The following is a 16,312-nucleotide window of genomic DNA, read 5'->3' on the forward strand; positions in this document are numbered from 1 at the left end:
TAAAATGTTAGACTACATGTCATGTCTGCTATTATTTCAATATCTTTACTTTTAGCTATATAATAACTACATAACATTAAAACTATGTTCAGAAAAAGATGAGGTAAAGCTAAAGCTATAAACCATACACAAACACTAGAGAGATCACTCATTGGTTAAGAGTATGTGCTGCACTTTTAGATGACTCAAATTTTATTCTCAACACCCATATGTGGCAGCAAGCAAGTACCTGAAACACAGATCTTTTTTTCTTTTTGGTTCTTCTTTTCGGAGCTGGGGACCGAACCCAGGGCCTTGTGCTTCCTAGGCAAGCGCTCTACCACTGAGCTAAATCCCCATCCCCATTAATAAGATCTTATTCCTCTAGCTTTAGTCATCACAAACACACTTACATTTTTTAAAAATCTTTAAATAGATAAGCACACATAACTTCAATAGATTTATAATAGTCATCAAGTCCACCATTTTCTCTCTAGCACTTTATTAGTTCACCCTATCCCACCTAAAACTTTACATAGCTAGTTCCCTCTCTAACTTCCTCCATATGAAGAGTTAAATAAGAAAGAACTTGTAGGAAGGCTTTAAGGGGAGATATGGAGCAAGGTTAATGCATAAGGAGAAGGTAAGAAGAGGGACAAAGAACATAAGGATCTGTGACAAAACCTCACATCTGATATTGATATAAAATTATATATACACACATACACACACAAACACACACATATGTATGTATGTATGTATTCTTCACTTAATTTCTTTCTTTATTTATAAAAATGATATGTATTCTCTGTCATTCTCTAATCTTTCCAAAGTATGTACACCGACTGATTTAAGACATGACAAGGCTAGTACATGAAGTAACTGATCGATGACAGATCTGGTGTATTTGTGAAAACCTAGCCTGATCTTAGAACTTGTGTAGTTTTCTTCTTTCTAAATGTAAGACAACATATGAGAAGTACAATTTTATGTGCGTCTGTCGCTGTTGTCACACTAGAAATGAAAGATTACCAAGGGTGGCACCTATGGCAATTTTTCACTTTCTCAATTGCAGAAAAATGACCTGCCACAGTCTAGGTGTTCAATAAATATTTGCCAAGTGAATAGATGGCATTATGGCGGAGCCCTACCACACAATACTTCACTGTCTGAGAGACATTCTTAGTGATTTCCACTTGTGTGATGCTGTGGAATACCTCCAGCCTCCTCGGTGAGCATATAGACCCAGTCCAGGAAAGCCCTCTGACTTGTACTTTCATTTCCTGTAAATTCAGTTAACTAGCCACCTAAAGATCAAAAGTTATTAAATGTAAAAATATGGCAATATACAATCTATACATTTTTAAATCCAGACCACTTTTAAGTAACAGGATAAAATGGCCTTTCAGTCAACCATGCTTTAGTTGTGTACTCTGCCAGTTGTCAAATAGTCATGTATATTATCTGTGGCAAATATACTTAACATTTTAGTGTTCATGTAAGACTGACAAAAGGCAAATTTCCTTCACAATGTCTCTGCTGTTCACCATACTCACACTCATTATGAGGCACTGTAACAGCCAACTTTGCATAGTGATGGGCATATAACAAGAAGATGGTTAGAGACACAGAGAACACCCACTATTTCAATTGTCAAACATTAATATTATTATAACTTGTAGTATTTTTCATAGGTCATTTATATTTATGTTTTTATAAATATACTTTATACTGCTACTTATATTTATGTGTTTTATGGTGACCAGTGATATACAATAGCCAGTTAATGGCTCTTCTCTGGGGTCTCCCTCTTTCTGTAGTTATTAATTAACTTGTCTTTTCATTCCATGGGCTTCATGGAGTCTCATGAGATTTCCCCAACTCACCTTCCATAGTAGGAGGTCAACTAGTGCTGTCATATGCAGGCCCTGATTGGTAGTAAAAACGTGCTATATGTACACAATGAAATTCTATTCACCAATAAAAAATGAAATATGCAAACAAATGAATTGAAGTAAAAAATACATTATGCACAATGCAATAACTCAGACTTTCTTATTTATGTTTATGAGCTCTGAAATTTTAGATGGTAGCATATGCCATGTATTTACCCCTGAAATAAGGGAAGTGAAATAGGACCATTCAAGGAAACTCCAGAGACAATTTACATAGAACCAAGGTGCTAAGAAGGGAGAAATGGTCAAATAGGGATTCTTATTGAGGAAGTGAACAAAGGACAGAAAGAATATCAACATATTGAAAAATACAGGGATCATGATTTTCTACTTATCAAACTTTGTTTTCTTGCTATTTTATTGGAATTTATTTTATGGCAAAAATGAAATTGCAAGGAATCTTCTACCAGGAAAAATAACATTTTGTGGATTATAACAGAAAAGTGGTGAAAACCATCTAAAAACCATCTACTAAGAAATCAGTTAAAAAAAAATTAGAACTCAGTAAATACATTGCAATGCACCCATAAAATAGTAAAGATTCCAATAACTACATTGACATTTTTCTTTTATAATATTACATTTGTCGAGACTGAAAGTATTCGTACATAAAATCATAATTAAGCAACTGAAATTTATAATTAAAATATGTGCTTTTACTTATATTGCTTTAAAGATCAAAATTATAGGAACATTTAATGTCATATATGACATTTCTTCCATTTGTGAACATATGTGTTGAGAAGATTCAAATGTTTTATTCATTTATGCAAGACATATATATATATATTAAGTATCCTCAGAAATTGGATCAAAATATGCTAGTAACATTTTTCTGTAAAAAATTATGATACTTTAACATTAAAAACATAAAATTTTACCACATTTGCTTCACTGTGGTAGACTTAACTGATGAATAAATTCAGTATTGACAGATTAAAAATACCAGCAAAGAGTGAGAATAGATTTAAACAAGTATGCTGTGAGCTACTCGATAGGACAAAAGCAATGTTGAAATTTAACATTCTTTAGGTGTAATTTAACTAGAATCAGGTTAAAAGCATTCTCGAAGAGAATGGAACAAAATAGATGCATTTTAATGATAAATGAATCTCATGAACTAGGTTTTATAATGAAGAGAGTTATTTTCATTTATGTTTTACTTTGCCTGATTTGCTGCATTTCAGACAACCTCATGCCTTGTAGCTCAGATTGTCCTTGAAGTTGGAATGTCATGCAGGCTTACCACTAATTCAGATTCCTATTGTCACAGCTCCCTCAGCAATGGTTTTCTTGCCATGAACAGCCACACCCAACTTACTTGTTATAAGCTATTATAGTGTACAGTTTTGACTCTCTGTGAGTGATGGAGGAATTAAAATGATACACTCCAAATGTCATCATTCAAGATGCATAAGTTAAACATTATAAAGTTTAGTTTGCCTGGTCTAAAGTAAAAGATATTGTTGAAAAGTAGTATCTTCATTCTCAAAGGACAGTATGTGACTTGCACACAATTTTACTAATGAAAATAATTATAAATATAGTAAATGCTTGGAAAACAAGCATTTGCTTTTTGTATGATGTACTGAGGCATGTAGAATTTACAAAATCTAACATGGGGAAGGATCATGAAATTATGTCATTCATGTCTCTGGTTTACATCAATCTTCATTTAATTCATTTATTGAATAAGGAATAAAGGACATTATCAAAAAGGAATAAAGACACATTATCATATGTTCACTTACTGACATTTTTTCCTATAAGTCCTGATTGTAATTCATTCTTCCTGTTTTATAACCAAATTCTATTACCCACAAGACTCTGTAATTCTTTTCTATTTTAACTTCTTAGAATTCCTGTGCATGACTTTCTCTTATAGGAACACTAAAGAAAGCAATCACCTGCTGATTTAATGTCATCATTCAACTTTTCTTCATGATTCTTCACCTGCAACAAATAAAATCATGCTGCAACATCGCTTTTTGAATATGCTATCCCTGAAGGGATTAATAAAAAGCAATGGTGGCACAACCGTTTCCTAGGGAATGGTGAAGGTCAGGAAGCCAACACGAAATAAGAGCAAAGCTGAGCCAGATGCTGCAATCCTTGACCTGATGACCTTTACTTTCTTTTTGAGTCTCTTGGGGTCTATTAACACAATGATTCACCCATGCCTCCTCTAACAAAACTGTTACTGTATTCCCCTGAGAAAGCATTGAAGTTACTACCCACTGCTGTAAAAGAAGTAACTTAGCTGACCCTAATTGGGAATCGTCTCTGTGCCTAGGAGATTGTTATCTATTCCTAAAAAAATTCATGAAACAAAATAGCTGGAACTCAGAGGAGGGTGACAAGGTTCAGTACTGGAGAAACGACAGCATTTCAGGGCACAGAACTCCTTTCACACTACATTTAGACTTTCTTAGAACTAAATCACCCTACAAGATACTAAGTAAGGGCTGAGCAAAAGAAATCTAGGAGGACTAGGACCATATAATAACAATGTATAGGTGGAGCAAGAAAGATGTAAAGAATGTAAGAAGAATAAGACACCAGGATTTGCCATCCTTGGAGAGATTGGTTTACACCAGGTTGCTGTAATATTAATTTAGAAACAAAAACTTCTTTTATTAAACATATTCCTATAAGATTATAAATACAAATAACAGCTACAATGAGTCATGTCTAATTTCTCAGGCTTACGGAAATTTGCAAGTGATCTGATTGATCACTGAAAGTTATTAGTATCAGGCTTACCGCAGGGTGATTTGCCTGTACAAACTAGGATTCTATCAATTTTCTATCTAAGCGTCTAAAAACTCAAAGTGCTCTTAGCTAGAGAATAGATTGATATATGTTTAAGCTAAAATGATTTGTAGAATTTTAGGACTAAGGATATGTTGTTGATGATGATAAAAATCTTTCTACCTGTGCTTAAACTGTAAGTCTGGGCATACTAGAAAGTATGCCAGGACAAAATGATATAATCGCTAGTCAGAGTTGCAAAGTAACTCAGGCTTGGTGTCTGACTCAACCACCCCATCACAATTGGTTATCAGAAGGACAGTCTGATATATAGGTAGCCTTATTATAGCATTTCAATGACTTGATTAATTAGGCCTGTATATGTTGAATTTATAATAATCATCTTCAAATAGTTCATTTGATTTAGACAAATATAAAAACATTAAAGAACAGATAGTAGACAAAGCATGCTCTTATAAGATTCATAGACTGAAAAAAATGTCTTGCTTAAAAATAGTTGTGAAACCAGTTTAATACAATGTTGAATATTGTGACTAAACTTTTAGATTTCTTTTTAATTGGTAAGTTTTGAGGCTTTCCATAGTCATTATGATGTGGTAATGTTGTTTAATAGCACTGTTTTATTATTTTATATTTGGGATAATTGATGAATAGGAATCAAATAACATCTGATTTGAAACAATTTAACTATATAACATGCCTAGGTGATTGAGGGACAAAATAGCAAGGTACAATTTTGTAATTTAAGTATAATTATTTCTTAGATGATTAAAAATTGTCTTGAAATTTTTTAGGGGATAATTATTGTCACGTGTCATTATTGTGTTAAAAATAAGGTTGATAACAAAGGATTAGGAACAGGAGACATGGGCATAGGTAATTGTTGGCTAAAATCATGACTATTTAAAATTATTATTTTATGATTGAGAAAATTAACAGTGGATCTAGGACACAAGGAGTTCATACCTAAAATAGAACATACAGAAAAATTATACATGAAACAGAAATTGATTAAAATTTACATTTAGTCTTTGAAATGATCATATGTAGGAAATGACTCTCATATATTCCAACAAAGAAAGCCAACATAGTTTATATTGATTTCAAAAAATTCCAACAGTGACAACAAGTAAGTTGCTTCTCTTTTGAATGCTGGAAGGAATAAATCCAAATTATTCATGGCTATATTAGAGATAAAAAGTTCACAAAGGAAATTACATGATTATACATTTAACATTTCTATATTGTTTTATGCTGAGTAATACACAAATTAGATTTGACAATGTTTAGTTAATTTTTCCTTATTGTAGATCAAACACAATTTTTCTCTACCATGGTTTTGGGGTGGTCCATAATTTATTTTTCACTATTTGTCAATAACACATAAAAATTCAAGTATATTCCAGACAACACATAAATAGCAGATGTGGTTTTTTTCCTCTGAGAGTTTAGAGATATGGATCAAATATATTATCTCAATGTAAGAGAAGACACAGACATACAGACTCAACCAAATTATCTTTAAATAAAGCATTCTTAGGAAGACATATCTGAACCCAAAGGTACCTTTATTGCCAAATAAAGATATGGCTTAAAGGAAACATATTTTTGGTAGGGAGCATAAGCTCCATGTGAGAAATTAAATACAGATTAATTACAAAAAATTTGGACTGAGTGAATGATATCACAAAGTATTAGAGGATGTGCCCGGTGATAGAGTATGCATAGAACTGACTCTACCATGTCTGTAGTGGTAATGCTTACTAAATAAGTGAGGTTCATATTAAGCTAAACAAACATATTAGATAATTTCTATACATTTTTAGATAAAAATTTATTCATTTTTTAAAAAATGGAATATGAAAGTCAGTCTCTTATGTAGTAATGTTCAGGAGGCTACACTAACATCTGTAATGTTATTACAGGTCCCAGTATTTCTTTGTTTATTGATATTTTTTATTTACATTTGAAATGTTATTCCCTTTCCCAGCTTCCCAGATATAAGCCCCCTATTCCATCCTCCTCCCCTTCTTCTATAAGGTTGTTCACCACCCCAACTACCCCCCCTTCACGTCCCCCAACATTCACCACATTGGCGGTTTCAGCCTTGGCAGGACCAAGGACTTCTCCTTCCATTGGTGCCCAACAAGGCCATGCTCTGCTACATATGTAGCTGGAGCAAAGGGTCAGTCCATGTGTATGTAGTCTTTCGGTAGTGGTTTAATCCCTGGGAGCTCTGGTTATTTGGTATCTTTGTTCTTATGGAGTTGCAAGCCCCTTCAGCTCTTTCAATCCTTTCTCTAATTCCTCCAATGGGGATCCCACTCTCAGTTCAATGGCTCCCGATATTTCTATAAATACAATATTTAAAAAGGATTGGGAAAGAAAGAAAATGGAAAAAAATTTGATGTCTTCTAACTTTTAGTCCTATAACATTATTTCTTTCCTATTGAAAAGAAAAAAAGATTTACATACCATATCTCTATCATATATTATCAGGTTTTTTTTCACAATGATGATCTGTTGCTATGTATTATTTTTTTCTTTTCTTTTATTGCATATTTTCTCTATTTATAATTCAAATGTTATCCCCTTTCCTGTTTTCCCCTCTGGAAACTCACTATCTCATTCCCTCTAACCCTGATTCTATGAGGGTGCTCCCCTACCCACCTACCCACTCCCTTCCCCAACCTCCCCACCTGGCATTCCCCTACACTGGGGCATGCAGCCTTCAGAGGACCAAGAGCCTCCTCTCCTCCCATTGATGCCAGACAAGAGTATTCTCTGCTATGCATATGCAGATGGAGCCATCAGTCACTCCTTGTGTATGTACTCTTTGGTTGATGGTTTTGTCCTTGGGAGCTATAGGGGTGGGTGGGCAGTGGGGGATCTGGTTGGTTGATAATGTTGTTCTTCTTATGGGGTTGCAAATTCCTTCAGCTCCTTCAGTCCTTTCTCTAACTCCTCCATTGGAGTCCCGTTCTCAGTCCAGTGGTTGGCTGTGAGCATCCCCCCTCTGTATTTGTCAGTCTCTTGCAGAGACCCTCAGAAAACAGCTATTTCAGGTTCCTGTCAGCAAGCACTTCTTGGCATCTGCAATATTTTCTGTGTTTGGTAACTGTATATGGGATGGCTCTCCAGGTGGGGCAGTCTCTGGATAGTCGTTACTTCAGTCTCTGTTCCACACTTTGTCTCTGTTTTTCCTCCTGTATTTTGTTCTCCCTTCTATGTGTTATAATGCTACATTCTCTATCACTAATTGTAATTGCCTCAAAAGGAGTGAGTTCTCATGTAAGCCAACTTTTGTTGTGCAAAACTTGATTCTTAATTTAAAACTACTGGTTAATAAAGATTCCGACAGCTTGTAGCTGGGTAGAAGAGAGTTAGGAAGAGCTTGGGCACCTGGGCTTGGGGGTCTGAGAAGAAATCATGAGGAGGAGAGGAGAAAGGACAAAGGAGAGCACACCTTGGGGGTAGTTGGAATCTGATAGCATAGCCTGTTGGCATAGGAGTGGCCAAGAAAAGTCTTATGAAGGAAATCATTTAATTGGGGCTTGCTTACAGTTTCAGAGGTTTAGTTCACCATCATGATAACAGAGAGCACAGTGGCAAGCAGGCAGACATGGTGACTGAGATTTGAGAGTTCTAAATATAGATTCACAGGTGGCAGCAGCAGCAGCAGCAGAGAGGAAGGCAGTGGGAAGGGAGGGAGGGAGGGAGGGAGGGAGGGAGGGAGGGAGGGAGGGAGGGAAACTAGACTAGCCAGACTAGACTAGGCCAGACCTGTCTGGGACTTCCAATACCTCAAGACCCATTTCTAGTGACATTCTTCCTCCCACCAGGCCACACCTCCCAAACATTTCAAATACTTTCACTTTCTATGAAATACCACACCCTACTCTTGTGACTCTTATAATCTCTCCATCCTATTTTCCACAAGGCTCTATCAGCCTTTATAGGAAGGAGTGTGCTATAGAACGTGCATCTGAGGCTAAGAATTCCATAATACCTTATTGTCTACTGAAAGGAGAATTATACGAATTCTAGGTTTAGAAATATAAAATTAAAAGAGTAAGCCCCAAAAGCCACAAACTCAGGGCTAAGCCCTGCCGCCAGGAATAGCAGGCCATAAAGATAAAGAGAAGGAATGCAGGAACCAGCCTGAGTTAATGGGACTGATTCATGGGACGTCTGGCAGAAAGACATCTCCCCCCAGCTCACTCAGAGCCATCCTCCAGACCCTGATAAGCCCCTGACTTCTAACATGTACTCTTTCTGCTTTGTTCTCACTGCTATGTTTGAATGAGCCAATTGTATGTAACCACGCCAAAAACCCCTAGCCTTCTCTATATAACCCTCTGACTTTTGAGTTTCGGGGCCGACACCTCTGTCTCCTGCGTGGGATATGTGTCGGCCCAGAGATCTCTGTAATAGGTCTGAAAAGACCTCCGGAGAGGACCTTTCCCTCAGGAGGAGACCCCCAAGCGCCCAATGACCGAGCCGAGGCCACTCGGATGCAATCATCAAGAGGGTTTATTGGAAAACACAGGTACCTGCGGGCACACAGTCTCTTCGGAGGACTTGCGCGCCCAGCAGCTCCAGCATGGGGCTTTTATAGGGTTTGGGGAAGCAGAAGCGGGCGTACAGAAGCAGATGCATAGTTACGGGGATTGGTGGATTTAAACGAAGCATATAGACATGTTCACATATGATTGGTTATTTCACAAGATGAGGTAATAAGGTATAGCTACACACATTGGCAGGTTTGAATCATATTCGAATGAGGTTGTAACATGGTAAGAGTACGTGCGGGCTGGGACGTCCTGAATGTCGGGGGGGAGGGGGCTAGGGACTTATCCCTTCCTGCCAGATCCGGTACTCCTAGTCTGTTCTGTATTCCTTTCCTTTTATGGTCTGTTAGTTTTAACGGTGACTCGGCCCTAGGTATCTGGGCGTGCCTGGGCTTGTTCAAGCCTGTTGCAACTCTGAGTTAAGACTCATGGGGTGGGTCTTTCATTTTCCCCCATTTTCTTTTAGACTTGAGTAAAATCCTTTACTCAAATCGAATTCTAAGGAATCTCTTCCTGTTGTCTTACCCTCTGGTATTGTTGGGTGAGAACAAGCGTCTGAATGACTGAGAGTCTGTTCTTTATGAACTGCATCCATCTGTTTAGAATGCAGGGGCCAAAGAAGAGGATTAGGAGGAGAATGATTAAGGGTCCCATCAAGGTGGACACCAGGGTAGCAAACCAAGGGGATCGGTTAAACCACCCCTCGAACCAGCCTTGTTGGGAATCAAACAGCTTCTGTCTCTGGGCCAAACGTTCTCGGAGCTTAGCCATGTTATCTCTCACTAATCCTGTATGGTCTGCATAGAAACAACATTCTTCTTTTAGAGCAGCACATAGCCCTCCTTCGCGAAGGAACAGCATGTCTAGCCCTCTCCTATTTTGTAAGACTACTTCAGACAAAGATGTTAAGGACTTTTCTAATGCACTCACGGATTCCTCGATAGCTTTTAGATCTGCATTCATGGCTGCTTGTAGCTGACGAAAGTGACCCGTCTCGATGAGGGCGGTGGTCCCCGTCCCTATACCTGCAGCCATTCCTCCTAAGGTGATTCCTCCCAAGAGTAGAGCTAGGGTCATGGTGATGGGTTCTCGCCTGAATCGAGTCAGCCTCTCAAAATGTGAGTATATGTACTCGGGCCTATGGTAGGTGACCTTAGGCCAAATTTCTACCAGTACACAGTAGTCTGAGGATCTGCGGAGGATTGCGGCGGAGATACAAGGTGTCAATCCAGTGTTACAGGCCCAATAGGTGTCTGTAGGAGCTGCTAGGTAGTAGCTTCCAGTGGGGATCCTCTCGGTGATAGCGCAGAGGACCTGGTGAGTGGGGGGTATGGTCCCTATACAGAGTCCCTGTCCTGAGACTTCCGGCAACGTCAGCCTATGGCTAGGGAGGGTTGTGCAGCTGGCCGGGGCCGTAGTCTGATTAGTATAATTCCCCATGACTGCCACACCCTCATAATAGGGCGGGCTAGAGACCAGGCACAGCCAGCATTCTTGGGTCTTGTCAGGTTCTGAATAATTGAGTGCCAAGTATGCCCCGGTCACTAAGTTGATTAGCCGGTCTCCCGTTCCTAGCAGCTGAGGGGCCGGTGTGGAAGGGTCCCTAGTCGGGGAGGGAGTTGTCAAGATATCCCCGGAGTTCTGAGTGGTGTTTAGCCATAGTGGGGGTCCGACCGGGGGCAGTGCCGGTGCTGGTCGGGAAGGGGGCTTTTGATCCATGAGGACTGGGTTTGGACCAATCTCTTGTGTGACCCGTTCTCTCACCAGTTGGAGGGAGAACAGGAGTCCTGGGTTAGTTTGGCCAGGGGTATACAACCGTATCCCCCACCTATGCCCCACCTTCCAATCTATGTTTTTACCTTGATCTGTGAATTCTATTGTAATTCGAGATTCGCCTGGAGTCTCAGGGGAGAAGGCCACTAAGTCCCCCTTCTTGGTCCCCCACCATCCTCGAGTGTAAGTCTCACACCCCCACTTAGCGCAGTAGAAGGTCTCAGGACCTCCGCACTCCCGTGTCCTCTTACCTCCAGGACAAGTATACCAATCAGAGTGTCTGCAGGGTGGGTATGAGTTGTGGGGAGTCCGCTCAGTATGCTCCCAGGAGTCCTTAGCCAGTTGACAAAGGTCGAAAGTCAAAGGGGGCCACCAGGTTCCTTCAGCATGCTTACCATTAGCTAGGACTTGAGACCAGCCCGTCTCTAAATTAGTTATTATCCAGGACATATTATATACCTGGTGGGGGCTAGCCCCCAGACTCGCCCCACCCCTAGTCCATAAGACAGTTAAGAGCAACAACGTGAAAATCTTAGCTTTAGGGGGTTTTGAGTGCGTTGAGCCTTCCATGTCTGGGGCGCGATGTTGTGATCTGCCGTTTCCTCAGGTCGGGCTGCCTTGGCATGAGATGCGTGGATCCAAGCCGCAATTCCGTCTACCTTCAAGGCTGTCGGGGTAGTCAGGAGAACTGTATAGGGTCCTTTCCACCGAGGCTCGAGATTCTTGGTCTGATGTCTGCGCACCCACACGGTGTCTCCGATCTGGAACGGGTGCGGCACCGTCGGTTGTTCAAGCCTGTCTTGGTAGGCCGCGGCTAGAGGTTTCCAGATGTCTCTCTGCACGATTTGTAGGGCCTGAAGATGTGCTGCCAAGGAAGGGCTATTAGCGAATTCAGCGATGTTTGAATCAAAGAAATTGATAAATGGGGGTGGGGTCCCGTATACTATTTCAAAGGGAGTCAGGCCATGGGAGCCTGGTGTATTCCGGGCCCGGTATAGGACTAGGGGTAGTAGGGACACCCAATCCTTTGAGCCAGTTGCAAGCGTTAATTTAGATAAAGTCTCCTTAATTGTTCTATTCATGCGCTCTACCTGTCCTGAACTTTGGGGTCTATAAGCACAATGTAACTTCCAATCAATCCCCAATAACTTGGCCACCAACTGACTTACCTGGGAGACGAAAGCGGGCCCGTTATCTGACCTCAATACTTGGGGAATTCCATACCTGGGGAAGATTTCTTCGAGGAGCTTCTTGGTCACCACCTTGGCCGTTTCATGTTTCGTGGGGAAAGCCTCTACCCATCCGGAGAAGGTATCTATGAACACTAAGAGGTATTTGTGTCCGTACATACCAGGCTTGATTTCAGTGAAGTCAATTTCCCAGTGGGTACCAGGCCGATGTCCTCGGGGACGGACTCCTTGTCCAATTTTAGCTTTTCCTGGGTTTACCTGAGCACAGGCCCTGCAGCTTTCAGTCACCTCCCTCAAGGCCTGATCTCGTCCCAGGAGGTAGGTGTCAATCTCTTCTCGTCTTAAGAGGGTCTTCATCTTCTTGAGTCCCAGGTGTGTTAATTTATGTAGGTAGGAGATTAATTCAAAGGTCATCTTTGTAGGCATAACTGTTTTCCCTGTGTAGACCCACCGTTTTAGTTGTGGGCACCAAACGGCCCCCATTTTCTGTAGGAGCTTTGTGTCCTCCGTGGTGTAGAGCCAACCGGTCTGTTCCGGCTGTGGAGACGTGGGTTGATCTTGGTCTTTTAAGGACAGAACTTGGGTGCCCATGGCGGCCTCACGCGCTGAGACATCAGCTAGCCGATTTCCCCGTGCCTCGGGGCTGTGTCCCTTCTGATGCCCTGGGCAATGTATAATGCTCAGTCTTTTTGGTAGGAACAGAGCTGCCAGGAGGGCCAGAATTTCAGTCTTGTTCTTAATGTCCTTACCCTCAGATGTGAGCAGCCCTCTTCTCCGGTAGATCTCTCCATGGATGTGTGCTGTAGCAAAGGCGTAGCGGCTGTCTGTATATACATTCAGCCTCTTACCTTCTGCCATTTTGAGCGCCTGGGTTAAGGCAATGAGTTCAGCCCGCTGTGCGGAGGTACCAACAGGCAAGGCGCTTGCCCAGATCACTTTGTCCTCCGTAGTGACCGCGGCTCCAGCTTTCTGTTCCCCGTTCACCAAGTAGCTGCTACCATCGGTATACCACGTATGGTCAGCATCCTGGAGAGGTCGGTCCGATAGGTCTGGTCTGGTTCCATGTACTTCTGCAAGGATCTGCAGACAGTCGTGCTGTTCTGCCTCCTCTGGCAAAGGAAGCAGAGTGGCTGGGTTGAGAGCGACCACGGGCCCAAACTGGACCTGTTCCGCATCCAGTAGCAAGGCTTGGTAGTGGGTCATGCGGGAATTGGAGAGCCAGCGGTCAGGGGGCTGTTTTATCAAAGCCTCCACTGCATGGGGTGCCAGGATGGTGAGTGGCTGCCCCAAGGTCAACTTCCCAGCGTCTTTAGTTAGGACGGCAATGGCTGCCACCATTCTCAGGCATGGTGGCCAACCGGAGGCCACAGGGTCTAATTTCTTAGACAGGTAGGCTACCGGGCGCTTCCAGGGTCCCAGTCTTTGTGTTAGGACCCCCTTAGCATACCCTTGCTTCTCATCCACAAATAGTTCAAAGGGCTTGGTGATGTCTGGGAGACCCAAGGCAGGGGAGGACAGCAAGGCCCGTTTAATGTTATCAAATGCCTCCTGTTGTTCTGCCCCCCACTGGAAGAGCACCCCCTGTTTAGTGAGAGGGTACAAGGGGGCTGCCATCTCGGCAAACCCAGGAATCCAGAGGCGGCAGAATCCCGCCGTTCTTAGGAATTCCCGTAGCTGTCGGCCATTTCTTGGGGCTGGGATGTTGGCCACGGTCTGTTTCCTAGCCGGAGTCAGCCATCGCTGTCCGTCCCTTAGTTGATAGCCTAAATAAGTAACCTGGGTCTGGCAAATTTGAGCCTTTCTGGCAGAAGCTCGATAGCCCAATCGCCCCAAAGTCTGCAAGAGGGATTCTGTTCCCTGGTGGCATGCTGTCTCAGAAGTGGCCCCTAGAAGAAGGTCATCAACAAACTGAAGAAGTATAAGAGTGGGATGCTGGACTCGAAAGTCAGCCAAGTCCCGGTGTAAGGCCTCATCAAAGAGCGTTGGGCTGTTTTTGAAACCCTGTGGTAACCTTGTCCAAGTCAACTGTCCCGAAAGCCCCATTTCAGAGTCTTTCCACTCAAAAGCAAATAAGGGCTGGCTTTCTGGGCTCAGCCGGAGGCAGAAGAAAGCATCCTTCAGATCTAAGACCGTATACCAAGTATGGGTGGGAGGCAGGGTGCTGAGTAGGTTATAAGGGTTTGGGACAGTTGGATGAATATCTTCTACTCTTTTGTTGACCTCTCTCAAATCTTGTACTGGCCTATAGTCTCCAGTGCCGGGCTTCTTAACAGGTAGCAGAGGCGTATTCCAGGGTGACCGGCAAGGGACTAGGATGCCTTGGTCTAAGAGCCTCCTGATATGTGGCTTTATGCCCTGATAAGCTTCCCATGACATGGGGTACTGTTTAATGGAGACAGGAGTCGCGGTGGCCTTTAACTGGATAATTAGGGGAGGCTGTTGGAGCGCCAACCCCATCCCGCCAGTCTCCGCCCAGGCCAGTGGGAATTTCGTGACCCAAGAGTCTATTTCTGGAGATTTTGGCTTGTCCTGTTCTGGTTCATATAATCTATATTCATCTTCTAACTGAAGGGTTAAAATCTGAAGAGGAATACCGCGGGGCCCGGTTACTCGGGTCCCTCCTTCTTCAAAATGGATCTGAGCTTTTAATTTGGTAAGCAAGTCACGGCCCAGCAGAGGGTATGGGCAGTCCAGAACATGTAAGAAGGAATGGGTCACCTTACCAGTAGCCAGCTGAACCCGTCGATCTGTAGTCCAACGGTATCTCTTGCTGCCAGTGGCTCCTTGTACCAGGCCGTCCGGTCGCTGAGTTGTCCAGGGGCCTGGGTGAGGACTGAGTGCTGGGCTCCTGTGTCCACCAGAAAGGTGACTGGCTGCCCCCCAACTTCAAGAGTTATCCTGGGCTCAGGGGGGGGCTCCTGGCCCTGACCTCCCTAATCTTTATCTAGGGCCAAGAGGGAGGTCTGTGGGCGGGGTCTTCGGAGCCCGCTGGGTTTCTTAGGGCAATCTCTGGCCCAGTGTCCTCTTTCTTTGCAATACGCACATTGATCCTTATCTAGCTTTGGCCCCTTTCGAACTCCCACCCTCTCTCCCCTTTTTTCTTGACCCTGAACTACGGCGGCCAAGATTCGACTCAACTCTCTGCTTCTTTTTCGGTCTCTCTCATCCTTTTCTCTACGTACTCTATCTTCCTTTTCTTCTTGTGTCTCTCTCTTGTTATAAATTCTTTCTGCCTCCTTAAGTAAATCCTGCAGTGTATACCCTTGTAAATTTTCTAGTCTCTGTAGCTTGGCCCTGATATCTGGTGCTGCCTGCCAGATGAAGGACATGGAGACATTTGTCATTTGTCCTGGATCATCTGGATCATAAGGGGTATACATGCGATAAGCTTCCTTAAGTCTCTCTAGGAAGGCTGAGGGAGTCTCCGCAGCCTCTTGTACCACTTGTTTCACCTGAGCCAAATTGGTGGGGCGTCGTGCCGCCCCTCGGAGACCCGCTAGGAGCAACTGGCGATAAAGGCGTAGGTGTCTCCTACCTTCAGCCGTGGTGAAATCCCAATCAGGTCTCGTAAGTGGGAATGCGTCATCGATCTCTTCCGGGAGCAAGGTGGGGCGTCCATTGTCCCCCAAAACATGTTTCCTGGCCTCTAAGAGCACTCTCTGCTTCTCCTCAGAGGTCAGGAGGGCCTGTAAAAGTTGCTGTATATCATCCCAAGTGGGCTGATGGGTAAGCAAGACAGATTCTATCAGGTTGGTGAGAGCCACCGGATCCTTAGAAAAGGGGGGGTTGTGTTGTTTCCAGTTATATATGTCGGCCGCTGAGAACGGCCAGTATTGCATCTGGCCGCCAGCCCCTTGTCTAAGCGGAAAGGCCTGGGAGGTGGAGTCTGGCGCCACCTCGCGTCGTCCCCGAAGTCTTCCAGCCACAGGGGAAGGGGCCGCCTCGAGTCGAGGTCTAGCAGGCAGCTCCACTTCCTCTTCTCTTGGCGGGGCTGTAGGTACAGGGTACGGAGGAGGTTCTTCCAACAGGAGATCTATAAGGGGGGAATTTGGGTCCTCTGGGAGGACAGGTT

General features: G+C 43.0%; 1 protein-coding gene across 1 annotated transcript; it reads right to left on the reverse strand.

The window, feature by feature from the left end:
* Positions 1-11,699: 11,699 nt before the first annotated feature.
* Positions 11,700-15,099, reverse strand: LOC134479392 (uncharacterized). The gene is made up of 2 exons (XM_063262757.1): positions 12,275-15,099; positions 11,700-11,915 (listed from the first exon to the last, which is right to left on the reverse strand). Exons 1-2 carry the CDS (start codon positions 14,695-14,697, stop codon positions 11,840-11,842), a joined length of 2,499 nt encoding a protein of 832 aa, XP_063118827.1. The 5' UTR covers positions 14,698-15,099; the 3' UTR covers positions 11,700-11,839.
* Between the last annotated feature and the right edge of the window lie 1,213 nt (positions 15,100-16,312).

The sequence above is a fragment of the Rattus norvegicus genome, chromosome 6 (genome assembly GCF_036323735.1).
Source record: "Rattus norvegicus strain BN/NHsdMcwi chromosome 6, GRCr8, whole genome shotgun sequence".
In the NCBI taxonomy this organism is placed as follows: domain Eukaryota; kingdom Metazoa; phylum Chordata; class Mammalia; order Rodentia; family Muridae; genus Rattus; species Rattus norvegicus.

What these genes read in the sequence shown, in the direction of transcription:
- LOC134479392 (XM_063262757.1), bottom strand. Translation starts at nt 14,697, where the DNA reads ATGGGGTTGGCGCTCCAACAGCCTCCCCTAATTATCCAGTTAAAGGCC. An exon ending in CTCGAAGAAATCTTCCCCAG is followed by an intron (nt 11,916 to 12,274) that starts GTATGGAATTCC and finishes CTTCCTTGGCAG; the next exon opens with CACATCTTCAGGCCCTACAA.